Source organism: Platichthys flesus, chromosome 9 (assembly GCF_949316205.1).
Source record: "Platichthys flesus chromosome 9, fPlaFle2.1, whole genome shotgun sequence".
NCBI classification, from domain to species: Eukaryota; Metazoa; Chordata; class Actinopteri; order Pleuronectiformes; family Pleuronectidae; genus Platichthys; species Platichthys flesus.
This window is the reverse complement of record NC_084953.1, coordinates 25,909,998-25,928,950: the sequence shown is the minus strand read 5'-3', so window position 1 is coordinate 25,928,950 and position 18,953 is coordinate 25,909,998. Positions and strand designations below refer to the sequence as shown.

The following is an 18,953-nucleotide window of genomic DNA, read 5'->3' as shown; positions in this document are numbered from 1 at the left end:
TATTTTTAATCGAAATAAAGAGGACTCCTCCATGGGCCAGGATGGAGGGCAGGTTTCCCTCTTCTCGCTTGTACTTTGAGATGAGCATGATGCGCTCGATCTGTTTCTCTTAATGGATGATCGATTGAGCTTTTACTTCTGTGATGTTCATTTCTGACTCTGGGTGCCTGTGTGCTTCCCTCCATCTTTATCTCGGTGGTTCTTCCCAAAAACGATTTTTTTATATTTCTTAAAGATCACTCGCTACCTGCAGTTCATAGAAAGCACAAGCCTTGGAAATAATGACAGAAAAGATGAAGAAGTCAATGATCTGAGGCATGTTGAAAGAACTTTTCACTGAACACTGATAGGCAATCAAAGCAAAGGTACATTTGGGAAACAGAGCTCTGTTTATTTTAGGGTATGTTTGTATAACTAAATGACAGACATGTGTATCTCTATGGAAGAAGACATAACATGAAAAGATATCACCCCAAACAGCAGTGAAAAGCCAACTAGAGCCACCAGACCTTGTTCAAATGTTTTCCCTCAAACAGTTTGTACACACAAATGCAGAAATTATGATTTATCAACCAATACAATCTCCAACACCGCACACAGTGAGCGGCTTTCTTCAGGAATTTTCATTCAGAACAAAATACTTACTCAACACTACAGTTGAGTTGGCCATTTTAAATGTTTATGTAATTTTCGAAATTCTCTGTAAATAAAACAGAGGACTTTATTGGAGACACATCTTCCTGTTATGGGTGAAAAAATCATTTTGTAACGCAAGATTGAGAACAGTTTAAAACCCCATATTAAATAATTGTACATACTTGTAGCTGTTGACATGTGTGAATAAATTACAACGGGTCCATGCCCTTTTAAAAGCATTTCACTTTTAGTATTCCCATTTTGTTTCAATGAGTTTCCCATTTATCTTTTGCAGTGATTACATATTTAGACACACTCTCAGTCCTCTGAGACACTTTTAGCGGGAAAAAATCATATCCTAACATTCAGAGTGAGATATACATTGTATTAGACTCTAGTTCCAGTCCCTGCTGAGTTAAACATTTGTTAGATAATGACCACTGCTCCATCTGCAGATTGGATGCTTTCTTCTATGACACACTCATCCCAAGTTCTTAAACTAAGCAAAAAGGCTTTGCACTTATTCACAAACCTCACAAGTGTGGTGGTGCTTTGTATTGTCACTCTGGTTTCTGCAGAAGGAGAAGGGATTTAGGACTGATGACTAGAGTCCTGGTCGGACATCTGAGAATCTGATCCTTGATGGGGGTTGAGAAGATGAGGAGGTTGTTTGGTGCCATTTGATGACATCACTCGGCTGGAGGGGCTTCTGTAGGCTCCCGGTTCACTGAATCATAAAAAATTAAAATAAAAGAAGCGTTATATTTTCATTTTAACATTTTTGTAAATTATGTCTCTAGTCAAATTTTTAATTTTTGCCTTGGACTTTAGTGTGAAGCACTGCTATACAAATTATGTTATTATTATTATTATTATGATCTATTGTAATCCAGAATCTAATCTAATATATGGTGCAAGTTGAGTGATCGAGACAGAGACCTATTACATTTTGAAGAGCTAATGAGCATATCATGGTATTTGAGAGAGAGCAGTAAAGAATAACACACAAGTCTTTGTCTGTACCTTCCTCTCGTGCCTTCATGCGGGCAACAAAGTTGTAGCTCTTGTTCCTGCGATAGTTCTCATAAGGGTCATCCAATGACACACCCACACCTTTGTACTGATCCCATTTATCCCTGATATCTCCTCCTTTGATGGGGTCCTGGATGCCCTGTTCTTTTGCCCCCAAACCACCTGAACCACTCCAGCCTATAGCCAACAGGACGACACAAGTGGTTCACAGACAGCACAATTTCATCTCATTAAAACATTTCAAATATTCTTAGTTGAAAAATTTGCAGTTCAAATGATCAATTACATTTTATTTAAAAAAAGAGCATACCCATTTTCATCAGCAGCTGATGGCCCTTGTTCTCCTCCCCAAGCCTGTTCTCTGTTGGCAGTTTGGAGGGAGTACCACCCAGCACTGATGTGGAGCTGTAGAGAGCAGAGGAGGAGGTTATCTACACTTCAGTTAAGAATAAAGTAGTCCTGTATGAAAGCACGGACGTGCAGGGAGGTGGACTTACGGAGGAGAAGAGCTGCGGGATTTGGGTCCATGGCGTTTCTTGCCGGGTGAGCATGAACGGGATTTGGACCTGGAGTGAGAGCGACTCCGAGATGACCTGGATCTACTCCTGGACCTATAGAGAGACAGGTTAAAGCTTAGTTCCTTATGTTTGTAATGCTTGTAATGATGATGCCACACACACAGGACATAGATAACTTTTTAGCACCTCCTGTCTGTGTAAATGCACTACTACACTCCCTCTTTCTAAGCAAAAACCCAGATTTAATTTCATGCGCGTTATCGCATGTCTTCCTGTTGACCTGAATTCAGAGTAAATAAAAAAATAAAAATAAGTAAACCAATTAACTATTTCAGCTCTGCTTTTCCCATGTCTGCAGAACAACTGCTTTTATTCTTTCATACAACACAAATGGTTGGTCCACCAAACATATTGACAAGATTGCCATTTGTGTTTCCGAGTTCTTCAAGATTTGACAAATCACATCCCGATACATGTTTGCATGATATGTGTTTAAAGACCTGGATCGTGAGTAGGAGCGGGAGCCGCTGCGGGAGCGGGAACGAGATGAGCGGGATCGTGACCTCGAAGACTTCGAAGAGCGAGAGCTGGAGTGAGAAGAAGACCTTCCTCTGCTGCGTGAACGACTCCTAGAACGACTTCCACCACGAGTACTGGAAAGATCGAGACATACAGTGAGGGAGGGGGATTTAAAATGTTCAAAATAAACATTTGGGTGAGTCTCTCAATCGGCTTTATTTGCACCAGTGACATACTCCCCACAAATAATAAGGATAAAGAGGGACTTACCTGTTCCGTTTCTCTTGTCCCTTTTTCCTCCTGGCTCTCATCTTGGCCCTAAAGAACTCATACAAGCCGTTCTGCTCCCAGCCTTCACTGGAGGATGAACAAACCACAACCAGCTCAAATCTCTGTGACCTACAACCATTTCTTTATCGGCTTTACGCCGATGCTGTTTGTTGTAACTGCTTCTGCTGCTACAAAACTAATAGCAACTGATACTTGTCAAACCATTTTATCATTAAATCCTTTGACACAGACATACAGTGGCTGGAAGGACAGCCTCATTCTGACTGAGTATGGCCAATAAAAGTACTGAAGGGGGGATTGGAAGACCAGCATGGAAGTGTGAAGCTGGTTAGCCTTTCACGTGTAACCCACCACTGATCATCTCTGTAACACATGATATCAACTGTAGATGAATAATCGGACTTGCTTTTTTGTTGTTTAAGTTAGTCCTAGCTCACTAATTGCTGTTAACATACTGAGGTTTGTCAGCCTGTTGAGCTGCCGGAGATGCCTTTCAGCTGCCAATAAGGTTAAACTATTGTATGAAATAAAATAAAAAACACTTGATGTATCACATTAGAGCTCTGTCTACACTTTTGAAAATGTTTTCAGCCGTACACAATAAAATACCCAAATAACATAACAATAAATCTGTTGTGCCTCGCTTCCATTTAGTCAGACAACAGCAACTAAAATTACTTAAATTAGGTATGTATGTACCTGTTCCGAGGACGATCATGGGATGGAGGACTGTAGAAAGCTTCCACAGCAGCAAGCAGCCGATCACTAGGTGGCATGGGGGGGGGCAGTCGGATGTCTTTAGGGTCCAGAGGTTTATAATCACAGTCCTCAAGCTGAGCAGTGGACAGAAGAAGAGGGATCAGGCGACATGATAGTTTAGTTGCTGTAGGTAAATAAGCCAATGAGCCAATTCTGAACTGTGCTGGAAGTGCATCATTTTTGGGGATATCATTTCATTCATTATTACAATCTATTTGGCAACTTCTGCTCCAGCATTAACTAGCAATCTTTGTTCAGACTGTTTCGCAACTTATTTCAAATGGTTTTTTGTAAACTTCTCCCACAATTTAAATGTTAAATCTGTCAGCCACTGTAGATGTGCTGCCTCAGTCTTTACCATTGTTCTTCTCTCCTCTTGTAACAGTCAATTAGTCTGTCTTTGGGCTGAAAAGTTTAATTAACTAAATTACACTTTTGAATGCCCTTGACTTCACATCAGAAGCAGGTGACTTACTTTGACCAGTGGAGCCATTAGACCAGCTGGTAGATCAAAGTAGGGTACATTTGGCACCAGACTTGGGTCATCTTGCACCGGAGTCGGCCGATGGCGAACGTGTGGAGAATGGCCATTGAAGCCGTGTGGGGGTGGGCCAAAATCTTGGTGCTGGCTTCCACCCCAGGGAGGATGTTCAGCCGGCAAGCCTGGGGGAGGGAGCCTCTGATTGGGATGGTGGTGAGGAGGAGGAGGAGGAGGAGGAGGAGGAGGACCTGGGATGTCTGGCAAACAGATGGATAATGTTCAAAACAAGGCCTTTACATTTTTTTCTGTTATATCACTTTGTGCCTCTGCACTCACCTCCAGGGAACTCTCCCTGGGCATAGTCAAAGCGGTGTGGGGTGTACGGTGGCCTGTCATAGTGGTGTCTGGGCGGAAAGTCATCCTGCATAAACCGTGGTGGGAAGCGTCCAAAGTTGTGTGGAGGTGGAGGGGGCTGGTTGAAAGGAGGTGGCTGTTGGTGGGGAGGGAAGGGCCCTCTGAAATGGGGAGGTCTCTGTAAAAATGAGTTAGACAATACTGTTATTTGTGTAAAGGAACAAAGAAATAAATATGAAAGATATAGTCAAAAACAATATAAGCAGATAAAAGAATACATAGCAATGGAAGTAAAAACCTGCATGCGTGGAGGAAATGGGGGCTCCCTCTGGCCCCAAGGGGGCTGGTCGGGCTGGTTCCCCCATGGTGGCTGCTGGTCATATGAGTTCCAGGATGGAGGGCCTGGTTCAGACCCACCTGGACCACTCCAGGGACCTCCTTCTCTGGGTGGACCTCCGCTCCAGTTCCCTGGCTCCCTCTGGTCATTCCACATCCCCTCATGGCTGTTCCAGGGCGGGCAAGGAGGTGGAGGCTGGTTTGGGTCAAAAGGTGGCTGGGAAAGGGACATAAGTCAGGAATGTCATGGTTATTGCCTGAGACCAGGGGCAGGACTGAACCCACTTCAGGGGGTTGAGTCTGCTGTAAAATGGACAAAGCAGGAGGCAAGGCTGGGCTCTACTGTATGGTATGGTGTAGTGTAAATGTAAGAAGTGGGGCAGCAATCAGCACTGGAGACAACAAAAAAGCTGCTATCAGCCCCAAAGGACAATGTATTGGCCAAAATATAGACAATAATTTTTTTCTGAAAACTCAGGATTAAAATGATGAGGGTTGTCTCTCCATTTTCACAACTAGACAGTTACGTTCTTATTCATTACAATAAATATTCAGTTTTAATAGTGTTGTATTATGGTTTGTTACTTAGTTTTAAGGTTGCTAGGCTAGCAAGTACTGTCAAGTCAGTTTTAAGAGTTAATCAGCCCTAAAGAGTTTGGTTACTCCAGTTTAGCATGCTGGAGTCTATGAGGACTGCTGTAACATGATCTGTTACAGCAATAACTGAGATCTATAATGCACAATACACACATGGGTCTTTACCGGCTGGTTGGGGTTCCAGGGGCCAATGTGCTGGGGTTCAAACCATGCAGGCTTGTTGGTGGGGATATCTGAGGGTCCACTGGGGTTGCTGGGGTCCTGTGGTCTGGAGGAGGCACCATCAAACTCTCCTGAAGGAGGACCTGACATGGCAGGCTTCACATCCCCTGCACACCACACACACCAAACCATTGAAAACAAACATACATGTACTTACCCAATATAAATGTCATTAATCTATAGAGAAAATCTAATCAATCTACTAACTCCAGAAATCACATAAGGCATGCATGCTGTTAAGGGCTCAAGACAGTAAAGTGTTGATTCGGACAAAAGCATTAACAACTGATTCTCCTATTCTGGGTTCTGCATAGTTTACTTGTCGTGGCTCAATTAATGCATGTCAGTTACGGTTTGAGAAAAAAGCTGACACAAGCAAACAGCCCATTCCAAAGAGAATTGTTTAGAACTGGGACTGCACTTGTAAATAACAAATCTGGCTGCATGTATCAGGTTGTGCCTCTGGTTGTGTTCATTAAGCATCTTCTCACCAGGTTGTGTGGTCATAGATGGGGCATTTTCAGGCTCAGTGGTGGTTGCTAGCTGTGCTACAGGAGTAGGCTGTAGTTGCTGCGGTTGCTGGTGCTGCTGCTTCAAGGTGGCAACAAACTCTTCATGCTGAGTTTTCAAAGCCTGGATCTGCTGCTGAAAGGCCAGCTGGATGGGCTGCACCGCTGCAGCATACTCTGTTATTAGAGAAGCCTGACAGAGAGAGAAACGGGTGATGTGAGGCTATCACAGTGTTATCAGTGAATATAAATCACTAAGAACTTTGTTTTTCCAAAAAGTACACACTTACGCCGGGTTCACACCGGACGCTGAAGCGCCGCGGAAGCGCCGCGCATTACTAATAATGTTACATACTTCTGCTGTTAACAACCTACAGTAATAATGGCATTTAATAATTTTTTTCAAGCATATACTTACTTGTTTCTCCAACATTAACTGCAACAGCGTCCAAACATGTGTCTGTTTTCGGGTTGTCTTTATAAAACACATGTTGAGGATCATACAACTCACTGTACTTCTCCACTTCAATTATTAATTTAATCTAATCCATCTTCAAGAACTTCTCAGCTGTTTGCTCTGTTCAATGTCGGGTGTCGAGGGTAAATTACGTATTCTCCACTCAAGCCTATGTGGAGAATACAGCCCCCTCTCTCTTTTTATCTTTATGACTGCTTGTGTCGCTTCCACGTCCGGTGTGAACCCGGCGTTAGACTGGTTTGACCAGCACAATTTTGGAGAAAACAGATAACGGTCCAAAGCAGGTACGGCTCGCACCATTCCATAGAGAGACTGAATATATGATTAATAAAAGCTTTACAGAATGAGTAAGCCTGAGGCCTTTGGGTGATAATACTTTAAAAGTTTATCTGCACCAAAGTGCAAAATAAATAAATATACACATTTCAAACAAAATACAAAATCTGAATATGCTGTCAATAGATAGCATCTTGTACAGCTCCTACATCATCATTTATTTGGAACAACAATTCATTAGGTCAAACTGATTACACATCATATTGGTAAGATACTTACCAAATTTTTTGCATCACAATTTATATTTTTACATAAAAAAAATTGTAAGCGAGGTGCACCAATGGATGATTTTAGAAAAGGCACCAAAGTAAAGCCATGAGTCTTATTCCACTCACCTGATACTGGCCGAGGCCCAGTGCTGGATTCTGGAGCTGCTGAATGGTTTCATCATCAAAGTAGCCATTCTTCTCCCACAGCTGCAGCAACTGGCGAGAAGCAAGTTAAGAACCAGAAAAACATGGCTTTAGAATGAGAGATAATCGTTTGAACCAAACAGAGGTACAGATTCTTACAGCTCTCCAGTTCAGTAAACCAGCAACAAAATGAACAGAGAAACTAAGCACTGAATCTCAAACTTTTTCCACCAATCAATTTCTGAAGGACTATTAAACTTTAGCATTGTATATTTATATACACTGTCCTACTAACATTCAATGACATTCTTGTTATACTTTATACCACTACCCCCTTAACTGACAATGAGTCATCAAGTTTGTTTTAAGATGATGTTAATATGTAAAAAAAAATCTGTAATATGTATTTATGTTTCTGGGTTGTGAGGATGTGGTTAGTCTTCCATGATATTTATATTGCTGTCAGGATTAAAATACTTGTGTCATCCGGAGTTTTAAAAATGTTGAAAACAGAAACAATATCCAGTTTACCCGTGTGATCTTCTGCTGCTTCTCTTCTTCCACTGCCAGGAAGCTGGTGCAGTAGATAGGAACCACAACTTTCTGCAGTGCTGCCAACAAATCCTTCTGCTGCTTCCTCTGGCTGGAAGGACAGATTAAAACACATCACATTACTACTCATAAAAATCATCCTATATAATACTTTTTTCTTTAATGCACAAATAAGATTTTTAGTTGTTCAATTTCTCAGTTATGTTTTCACTTAATCAACTTATCATTCATTTAATGAAATGTGAGGGAATTATTAAAAAATTACGACAGTCTTCCAGAGCCCAAGCTAACATATTTGATCAATTTAAAATAACGTAAAACAGATTATGTTTGATATCTGATTAAAAAAATTCACAGATTAAAGGTGTTGCGGTTTCATTTTTTCAAGTAAGACCATTTCCACATTGATACATTCTGAATAGAGGAACCATTGTGTAAATGTTATTTTGCATTTATACACCAGCCATTCCATTGAACCTCTTATTTAGGTAAAATACATATTCCATTTATAGGAATCATATCAAAATATTTAGACAGATATTAGTTAATTAATCAGCAGTGGGTACTTGCTATACCAAAAACCCATGTCTGTTCAGTGTTTGAGACTGTAGAGACAGTGGCTGGTTTTAAGACTTCTTGTCCTATCCATGTATGTCTCATATTTAGACCACCTTTTAGTGCAGGTCAAATTAGGGCTATATAACACTCCCAAGCAGGGAAATTATCTTATTATTCTGATGTATATGTAAAGTAGACCACATGTTTTTATGTATGTATTTAGGCGTTTTTACCAGTGATGGAGAACGTCATTGGTTAAGTAGATGAGATGTAGACGGAGCTCAAAATGTGCCCCATCAGCAATGATGCGGTTACTGAGATGCGATGTCATCAGTTCACAGTGCTGTGGAGTCTTGGCGTTGTTGAACATCCAGTTCTTACCAGCCTGGGAAAAATACAAAACACATAAGTAAGACATAACATCTTTCATTTTAAGGAATCTAATAAACAAATTATGAAATATTTATTGCAGGCTTACAGAGATAGCATCTTTGGTGCAGGTGTCTATGATGGGCTGCAACAAGTTGTCAAACTCTGTGATGTCTAACTGAGACTCCAGCAGCAGTTTTTGGGTTTGCTGCTCAATGGCCAGAGTAATGGCTGCAGTCACTTGCTCCTGCATTGTGAGAGGCAGATACAAAAACATTTTAAAATACTTTTACCCTTCCTTTTATAGCCTGCAACTGTTCTCATGATGTTTCCAACACTGTAACAGGAGGAAGACAAAACATAAAAAGATGCCATACAAGGAACCTGTTTATAGAGATTAATAAAAGGGACTTCAAAAGTGAGGATTCTTATTGGGAGGAAGAATATTAAATAAAGTTGGTAATTGTTATGCTGTATAATTTATCAGATTAATCACAGGGTAGCTGTGATTAATCACCATTTCCAAATGCCTGAAAAATCCCCATTTTCTCTATGTATTGTTGCGGAAACGGAAAGATAAATGACAGAAGGCAGATATATACATATAACATTAGTTTTTTGGATTAATGACCAAGTCCAAATGGATGGATGGTCGAATAAAACTTTTTCTTTTCTTTTTTAAATCAAACGAACAACCAAACCTTCACAGCATTAAATGTGAATGTGAAATCTGAATCTGAACCCATCTGTAGAAGCAGTGGTGAGCCATTTCACACTTAAAAATTAAAATGTTACAAGATCAGTTCATGCATATGAAAATGAATAGTTCACGATCATAGTTAATTTCTTATTGGGATGTTTTAGTTGACAAACGTACGGTCATGTGTTTGGTTATGAATCAATGGTGTCGGATCATGTCTGTGTGTCGCGCCGCTCATTTTAACACTGAGTCCTGACTGTCAGCGTCATGTCTCGTGTTGTAATGAGCATAACATGTTGATATGTCATTTTCATGATGTTTAAATGCAGCCTCATAAAAGTGTTTATTAGTTCAAGTGACAGCAGAGTGGAGGAGGACACAGAAACTCCAGCACGGTACATATAAATATGTATATATATTTTTATATATGTGGGTCTGCTCGTACCTGTAGCTTTTTGCATGATCACATTTATTTAATTACAATAACAATGATGTCCTGGCTGTGCCCATCACAGTACGTCTTGAATGTTGGACTATTTTTATGTCTTTAAATATACATTTTGTAAACTTTAGAGCTAATCAAACAAACACAAAGTAAATTTCAAGTCCTGTACATGTCCTAATAACTTGTGGTGGGGGAGTGAGGAGGGAGGACATTCAGCAGGGTAATACAGCACGGTACAAAAAAATGGTACAATAGCGGAAAAAGTTTTTGTATAACTGACATGAGCAAGATTAAGTTGGTAAGCGCTTATAAAGGTCTCTGTTTCAATACATTTTTGCTTATTTGCCTAGCCCTAATAAATATATATATTTATATAAATTGTTGATCAATTCCAGTCAATGTTATGAGCACTTAATAACATTGTACAATATTTTGAGGCACTTTCCATTGTGAGATCATACCATAATTAGCTCCACCTGAACAGGTTGAGAAAGATTACTCATTAATGAGGTTACGTAATTATGACTGTGCTTATGTAGGATGATCATTTAGGGGAAGCAAAAAAAGTATAAAACCCTGGGTTTAAGCAGTTAAATTTGCATTCACCAATTGCTTGAAAACACTGCATTTCTTCTACCTAAGAAACATAACCAAGAAAGAAAACTACTCTATAGCCTCTTTTTCACTGGTCAAAAGACCCACTAGCACTCTTGTTTGCAATGTGAATGATCACTATAACCATTCACTTATGGGCCAAATAACTCTTTACTAGAAACTGGTTATATACGGCTCAGACTCATATCGGCACAGATATCAACACAATAGCGAGGTGACAGAGCTGTCGGTACACTCGCAATATTGAACATGAGGCACCAGGGGAACAAAAACTGAGAGGCAATCTCTTGCATAGGCAATGGGAAATTAGTCAGCCACCTTTTCTAGCAGGTTTACCTCCATTTAAAAATCCGATGTATACCTGCAAATTTTAGTGTAAAAGCTATAAATGAGGCTACAGGCCCCCACGATGGGACAGCAATGTATAATTACAGATTGTGCGTGTCTAAATCAGGTCATTAACCAAAGCTCTATTTGGTTAGATAAAGGTGGCAGTCGATGGAGATGATTAGAACCCTGCACTCTTTACCTTCAATGTGAGGGCCTGAATGTCATATTATAGATTTTCATTTCATTTTCACATGACTCCTCTGTGCAAAGGGCCTATTTTTTTTTCGAGGAGAAACAATAATAAGCCAACAAATAGGATAAGTAAATCATTCCTGAGGTGTCCTCTTTGCCAGGTGCATTAGTTTCTTGCATGCTCTGTACCTGTCTGAGTGTGTGCAGATGCTGCTCCTGCTGCTGCAGATTCCACTGACTCTGCTGGACTAGCTCATCGATAGCTGGTGCAGTAGGTTGAAGGATAAGAGGTGGAGCAATCATCGCCATCTGTGGAGGAAGGATATCAGCCACCTCTTTGGCACCTGGGTTGTACAAATCTGCAAAAAGAGCAGCAGGAAAACAGCAGGCAATGAGATGCAGAGTCAAAATAGGAAGGTTGATTCCATAAAGCGTATATACAAGGCAGATACTGTGTTGTTTGTTTACACTCAACTATATCAATCATGCTACCATTTTCAGGTCAAATTATATATATCAGCGTTAATACAGCAAGACAATATAACATCCCAGAAACAAAGTTTAAAAGTCATGCAACCAGCATTCACATGACCTATATCATTATCTCTAACCCAGTGGCCGCAGAACCAACTGCTGTTTATAGGAAACATGTTGGCATCTGCAAAACCCCAAAATCACAAGCGCAGCAGTTTTCAAATATTACTCAACCAATTAAAGAGTTTAATCCTATTGAACAAAACTCAGTTATTAAAAAGCTATTACAATGTAACATATATATCCCAGATAGTAATTACCGATCAAACACAGAGTCCACATATCTAAAATAATTAACTATGACAGAGTGTTAGTTTGACAGCATTGTGACATGGCAGTAACAGCCCAGAGACTAGCGCTAACAGACAAGCAGCCTTAACAAGGCCTCATTCAAAGACAAGTCAACAAGCTCCACCCCCTTATGTCTGTCAGCACCCTGAAACCCTCAGATGGAGGAATAAGCTCCAACAAGAGCAAGAAGATATGTTTACATTATCTTCAGTTAAACTTCTAAACAACTGTGGAAAACAAAGAATATCAATATCAATATCAAAATGCCAACATAAAAAATTTAACTAAAAAGCTCTCAGGCACAGGTGTGATAATGTCCATCAAAAAAAGTGCAAAATACAAAATGTAATTTTCCAACTGGAAATCTTTTTAATTGATCTGACAAATCTTGCTCCAAATAAATACCTTCAGATTTATATTCCTCTCCATCGTGGGTAGAGGGATCTAAGTGGAGAAAAGCAAACTTTAATGCATTATAGTGGTATTCGAAACTGAAAGAGGAACTCCATGCACTGGGCTTTTATTACCACATGACCATCATTCAATGACTAAAGCCTCACTGTGGGTGCTGTGAGAGAACCTCACTACCTCTAAGAAGCAACCAGTAGCCTGTACACGGCGATGAGTTAAAACTATGAGTAATTACAAATACATTTTAAGTACTGGCAGATACAGCAGGAACTTTTCTGTTGGATCGAGCCACTAAAAGTCATGTGAATTATGTGCTTGATCCTCTTGTTTTTTTGGGATGAGATACGGTACAATGTGATGCTTATTTCTATCCACACAAGAGCTGACTCATGGTCTGTCCGAATGAAAGATGACCTGTTTGACCACATCGCACATCAAAACCTGACTGATAATATTGGCCACATAGGGAGCTGGAGCTAAAGGCTGGCTAAGAGAGTGGACATATGATACTAGGTCTGGATGAGAAGCAAATAGAATAGAATTTCTTACAATTACAATCATGATCTTAAGATCCACGTCAATGAGAGACAGACTCAAAACCACAGATTTGTACTGGCGATGGGATGTGAGCTAAAGCTCATAAAAGGTCCATTTAAACAAACATCCACATCACTATGTTTACATCCATCCAGGCAAGTGTTTAAGCTTCGTAACAGAAATAATTTCCGTCCATACTCACACATCTGAGAACACATATTACTAGGGATGGGTATCGTTAGGTTTTTATCAGATACCGGTGCTTAACCGATACTTTTAAAACGATAACGGTGCCTAAACGGTGCCTGAACCAATATTTTTAAAAAATTACAAAAACGACAAAACAAAGCTTGACGACATTTAAGAATGGCTTTCTTTTTTTATCCCAAATACATGAACTGTTTAAAGTAGATTATAAATATGAATAAATACAAAACATATTTTAACTTAAAACTATGAATAATATATGAACTGTTAACTAAAGTTTACACTATACTTAAATAAATAAAAATATATACAATACACTTGTGAATCTGACTTTGGTGCCTGAGCTAATTGAAGAGTGAGGATGGCTTTTCCATCACTCAGAGACCCCCGTGTCACCGCAGCTGGGACTGTCGCGGGCAAGGCATCGGGCCGCCTTCGTCTCCCCATAATGCAGACGCATTTGTGAAACCTTTCTCGGCGTGGTCTTCGTTCCTCCCGCCCCCAGCCTTTCCAAGCTGACCCAGAGCCGGTTACGGCGCACCGCCACGGAAGAAATGTGCCCGGCGGGGGCCAGCCAGCGCCGGAAGCCCTGACGCACGCGTAACGTGGGCAGCATGGAGACAAGAGTTTGTCCACCGGCAGCCGCGCCCGACTCATGCGGCGGCCCGACGGGAGGCGCCCCTTCCCGTGAAGGAAGGACTGGAAGTGTGAGGAGGCGGGAGGAACGAAGACCTCAGTTCAGTTGGCTCAGGCACCGAAATGAAGCACCGAAATCTGCGCTGCATTTCGGTCCGGGTAGGTACCGGTTGTGTTGGAACCGGTGCCATATTGGAACCGGTTCTCGGTACCCAACCCTACATATTACATTGCAGCCATTCACATACACTGGGCTAAACTAAAACTCACACTTGAATATTTAGACTTGTAGCTGGCTCAGGTAATGTGATGTATATTTATAGTTCCTTTAAAGGTTAACGCTGTAAATTGAATAAAAGGAATTTATTGGCAAAAATGTTATAAAAATCCTAATGATGGTTTCACGGCTGTGTAATCATCTTAATGGAACGAATTGTAGTTTTATTTACCCTAGAATGGGCCCTTTATATTTTACTAGCTAATATTTACATCTTGAACGAGTCCTCTCTACGGAGGCCGCCATCTTTTTTACAGTCGTTTTAAGGGGAAAAACTAAACACCATTTACATTTTTATTAGAACTGAAGGCTACCACATTGGATGAGGTGTATTCAGCTGCAGCATGCAACTTCCCCACTAAAGGCCTCATTATACTCGTGTTGCACGGACGCACGCATGCACGCAAGACACGCAACACGCCCCTTTCATGCCCTCTGGCGTGTTGCATGCGTCGGTCGATTTTTCTAACTATACGACAAAACGACGCGAGCCTCACGCAGCCCGCAAGGCTTGTGATTGTTTGGCCGACTACATCCCGTCCGGAGTCTAGTTTCCGGTTTCATGCCCCACAATACGCGGAAATCACGGAAGATTTAGAAGAACAAATATGGAATATGGAAGAGCACTTGGCAGAAGAGATCCGAAAGTATGACCACTTGTATAACCCGTCACTGACTGGCCGATTTGTCCGCCAGAAATAGGCTATGAGGAGCCGGAGTGGCGATGTAAATAAACAGTCGACGAAGAAGAAGACGTCTCTTCTTTGTGTGTTTTGTCTTTGAAAAAAAAACGTTACTCCGCCTATGGTTCTGGCGATGAATTGCGTTGCAACACGCGCAGCACGTTAGAGAAGTATAAACCAAAACGAGTCCGTCGATGCAGCTGCGTGGCCTTCCGCGGTTGCAGTCGCAGGACTATAATTAGGCCTTGAGTGTCAATCAATTCTTAACACTTGAACTTTAACATGCGCTTTGAATTATTTAGGAAATTGCATTGTTAATTTACATATTCAGAAAATATAGTTGATGTGACATTAGTGGCATCTGCTCGTTCTTATAGTTGGAATGACTTGGTTAAGAAGATACGTTGTGTGTTTAAAAGCTAGTATAAGAACTTATATATTTATATTTCTCTGCTTCTGCTCTTGGCACAAGGAAACACTATTTATCAGATGTGCACTTCTCAGATACAGTAATTTCTCTTGAGTACCAGGTACATTCAGCTCTGTTCGGCTTGTGTCTATCATGACAAATGCTGTCAGACACACATCACATTCAGCGCAGATAATGCACGATACACACGACCAAATAATATATGAAATGTTGAAGGAAATACTCCATTTATTGGTTTTACTTTCCAGTGAATATTAATTTATCTTGATTCCAGGTGATTCAGTACCCTGTGTTAACAACCTATTTTGAAAACCGGAAGCAGTCAAAACCATTCAGTTTCAAGATATTTTCTATATTGACTAAAGGGCTCCTCCTTCATGATGTACTGTGTCTCAGGTTATATCTGATGATGTATTTCAATTCATCCACAGTACTTAATCAAACTGATTCATAAACAATACTAAAACTTTAGGAGTGAAGGTGGCCTATGAGGTGGAAGGAGATATATTTATTATTATTATATTATTATTATATTTATATAAGCTGATAATCAAATAGCAATAGGTCTAGGAGATACTGTGATATACTTGATTTAGCTTGACATTTATGTTTGAGCTGTACTCTACTGCTTTTAATTAGAGAACTTCAGGTGCTAGCATATACAGGTAGATTTTCAAATTGGATTCAGTCATGAAAAACCCTGTGAAATATCACAGGGTTTATCATTTTAGTCTGCCTTGTTTGCGATATGGTTATGGTTATACACAAAAGAAAAATCCCCTCCCAGAAAACTAACGATCACTATGAAGCATGAGTGTTCAATCAACAGTTCCTCTCATAAACAGGAAATAATACTGGACTGTTTATCTCTATAAGGGTGTTCAAACGGGGTTTCATCTCTTGATTATGTTAAGCTCCATGAGAACTTAATTTCTTCTGTTATTTTTCATACTTTTCCCCAAAGTGCATGTAGTACTGAAGAAGTGCTACTATATCCCTAATGAGTTTAACATTCCACCATCACACAACTATCTATGTAAAAATCCTCATTTTTGGTAGGCTGTCCTTTTAACTACATACGCTGTTGTTGTTCCATGGCAAGCTTGCATCTGTAGTAGCTGAAGTATTCTCCACCAAAGAGGAAGGAGAATTTTGGGTTGTCTTTCTGTTTCTCCATCGTCATCTTTTCAAACTCTGGCCCATTGCGAGCGACAAACTGGGCTAGTTTGTCAATCACATTCCTCAGCTCTTGATCTGAAACAGAAAAACCTATGGTCAGAGCTGGGACAGCCGATCTGTCAAAAAGTGATGATGAGCAAATAATGAAAGAAAGAACAATTAATGTTGAGACACACTCAAAGCTTTAATTGTAATGATTTAAGGTCAATTTTCTGACATAATTATTCAATGTCTATTTTGATGTTGTTGCAGCAAAGGATTTACCAATCTAAATGAAAGAGTATCTCATCTCCTGCAAACTACAAAGTTTGCTCTTTAGGCAGCTGTATGTAAATCTACAACAAGAAGGAACCTAGAAGTAAAAATACAAGTTTGGAAATTGTATCCACAATCAAACTAAGTAAGGAAATGTGTCACTTCTGGCTACCGTCTGTGCTTGGATTAGGAAACGCCATTGAATCTGGTAAGCAGCGTTCTTTCTTCCTTCTGAATTGAGCAGATACCAATCAAAAGACCAGGGTATTTCTCATTAAAGTGGGAAAAAACAGGAGATGATTTTAATCATCAGTGTTTGCTTTTAATCTCGAAGGCCCTAATACTACTATTACTACATATACATTAGTATCAACTGTGTACAGCCATCTAACTTATTGTGTATGAATGAAGTGTGTTGTTTATTGTTTAATTCATCCTAATCCATATTCGGCATCAGCAACCGCTGTTTTAACACATTACAATGACTGTTGGATACATTAATTGAGTGCCATACGTAAATAAGACCCATCTTTAAGTGAGGTACATGACTCACGATGCCTCCATATCAGATTTATCGATAGTTTCATAATCGCACTACATTAAAAAATAGTAATGGAGAAATCACAACATATCTTTGGCCGTCAGCTTAATCAGAAAAAGCAACATAAGCACCAACTTGTTAGCCAGCTGTTACTGTTTTATTCTCTCATTACAGTTCAAAGTGTTGGAGAGGACTGTTAATCTCAATAAGAACCTTATTGAGATTAACAGTGAGCCACTGGTGTTGCTGGAGTTAGCTGAAATGCTAAATGAAGCGGTTAGCTGTGTTGGAAACATAGTTGCTAGCTAACGTTCAATGGAAAGCACACCGCTCACCTTCGGGGGCAGTGGGGATGTCCATGATTGACTCGTGTTCCTGCGAACCTGCCAGACACAAATGTTCGGATCGGATACCAGTCAGCAAGTTCTGTGTTTGGACAAATGCTTTGTTAAATGTTCAGGAAAAAAACATACTTGAATTAGCAGTATGACGTACACCGGAAGTGTTAACATATACAGAAACAGCGCTACTAAAAAATCTATGCAAGCCGCCCACAGCGCCAGCTGCGGTCAGGCGGGGGATATATGTTTTTTATACTCTACAGATCAAATAAATACATAGACTTTGTCCAAAATCGTCTTTTAACATTTTAAATCACACCCTGCACTAGGGCTGCCATGAATTTCATCATTCAGTATTTCAGGTATTCCCCAATTAACTTGACTCACAAATCCTTGTTTTATTTTTTCCTTTGTTACATTTTGAATAAAAATAGTTTTTCATAAGTACCTTTCTAATGTACAACATGGGTCAAAAATAGGGTTGCCAACTCCCTTTAAAATAAATAAGGGACACCTCATTGGCAGGGCTGGCCGACCCCATTGCCTTCACCCTTCCTGGCCTGGTGAATTCTTTTAGCCCTTTTTTTGTGAGTGAAACGATTTTTTAACTATTTGACCCTGAATTGAATTAGATGCATATTTTTGAGTGACATGAACATGTGGAAAACAAATTATTATTCAGCAATACACTTTAATAATAAACTAATTCATTAACTGAATAAAATAAGAATCTTTCTTAAACAGAAACCTGTCTTGCTTAACTTAAAACTGTATACATTAATATAAAACAATAGATAGAAAGCATAACATCCATCCTGAAATAGTGCATATTTTTAGTGCAATAACAAAAGTGCAAACAGAATGTCTGTAGAAAAATTGTAAACATATTTGTGCCTCAAAGGCCATGACTGTAGGCTACAGTTGTAGTAAGAGTAATACAGGAAGAAAAAATCATGAACTCAACAGCTCAATACCACATTATGTGGAGATAGCCTACTTTTTCCACTTGTATTTCTTTCTAAAGCAGCATCGGCGTCTGTGTCACTGTCACCCATGCTGCTTTGTTGTCTTCTACTATCTTATCCTTATACTTACTTATCTTGCACTATCTTCTCCGCAAGCAATGGGATGAGCGTATTCTGTATCATCGTACTCGTGTGTAAATATGCTGTCAGCTCATTGATCCCAGAGCAGGACATTGCCTGGGAACAAGTTTACTGTAAATTTTCATATAAAGCAGTGTTAATTTTGGCAGCTATTTTTGATTGTCTTAGTCTTTAGAGGAAAATGCATATTAGTTTTAGTCACATCTAGTCATTTTTATCCTTCTTAGTTTTAGTCTAGCTTGCAGTACTTAGGATGTCCATTAGATATCCCACCTAGCATAGGTCTATAGCAGGGGTCGGCAACCTTTACTATCAAAAGAGCCATTTTGCCCCCACTTCCCCC

The 18,953-nt window shown here is 40.0% G+C and overlaps 1 protein-coding gene across 2 annotated transcripts; it reads right to left on the bottom strand.

Moving 5' to 3' along the window:
* Positions 1–366: 366 nt before the first annotated feature.
* On the bottom strand, positions 367–17,653 carry cherp (calcium homeostasis endoplasmic reticulum protein). 2 transcript variants are annotated; one of them, XM_062395837.1, is made up of 21 exons: positions 17,637–17,653; positions 17,499–17,546; positions 16,269–16,442; positions 12,413–12,451; positions 11,372–11,541; positions 9,010–9,147; positions 8,765–8,916; positions 7,953–8,064; positions 7,404–7,493; positions 6,237–6,447; positions 5,689–5,852; positions 4,889–5,143; positions 4,573–4,768; positions 4,231–4,493; positions 3,696–3,829; positions 2,976–3,062; positions 2,687–2,839; positions 2,166–2,279; positions 1,979–2,073; positions 1,660–1,845; positions 367–1,363 (listed from the first exon to the last, which is right to left on the bottom strand). In XM_062395837.1, the coding sequence occupies exons 2-21, from the start codon at positions 17,521–17,523 to the stop codon at positions 1,326–1,328; spliced, it is 2,796 nt and encodes a 931-aa protein (XP_062251821.1). In that variant the 5' UTR covers positions 17,524–17,546; positions 17,637–17,653; the 3' UTR covers positions 367–1,325. The 2 variants fall into 2 exon arrangements, with proteins under 2 accessions (XP_062251821.1, XP_062251823.1); XM_062395839.1 differs by lacking the exon at positions 12,413–12,451 and having other exon boundaries at positions 17,499–17,653.
* Between the last annotated feature and the right edge of the window lie 1,300 nt (positions 17,654–18,953).

What these genes read in the sequence shown, in the direction of transcription:
- cherp (XM_062395837.1), bottom strand. Translation starts at nt 17,523, where the DNA reads ATGGACATCCCCACTGCCCCCGAAG. An exon ending in ATCTGCACACACTCAGACAG is followed by an intron (nt 9,148 to 11,371) that starts GTACAGAGCATG and finishes CTCACAATGCAG; the next exon opens with GAGCAAGTGACTGCAGCCAT. An exon ending in CATTTCCTCCACGCATGCAG is followed by an intron (nt 4,769 to 4,888) that starts GTTTTTACTTCC and finishes TCATTTTTACAG; the next exon opens with AGACCTCCCCATTTCAGAGG.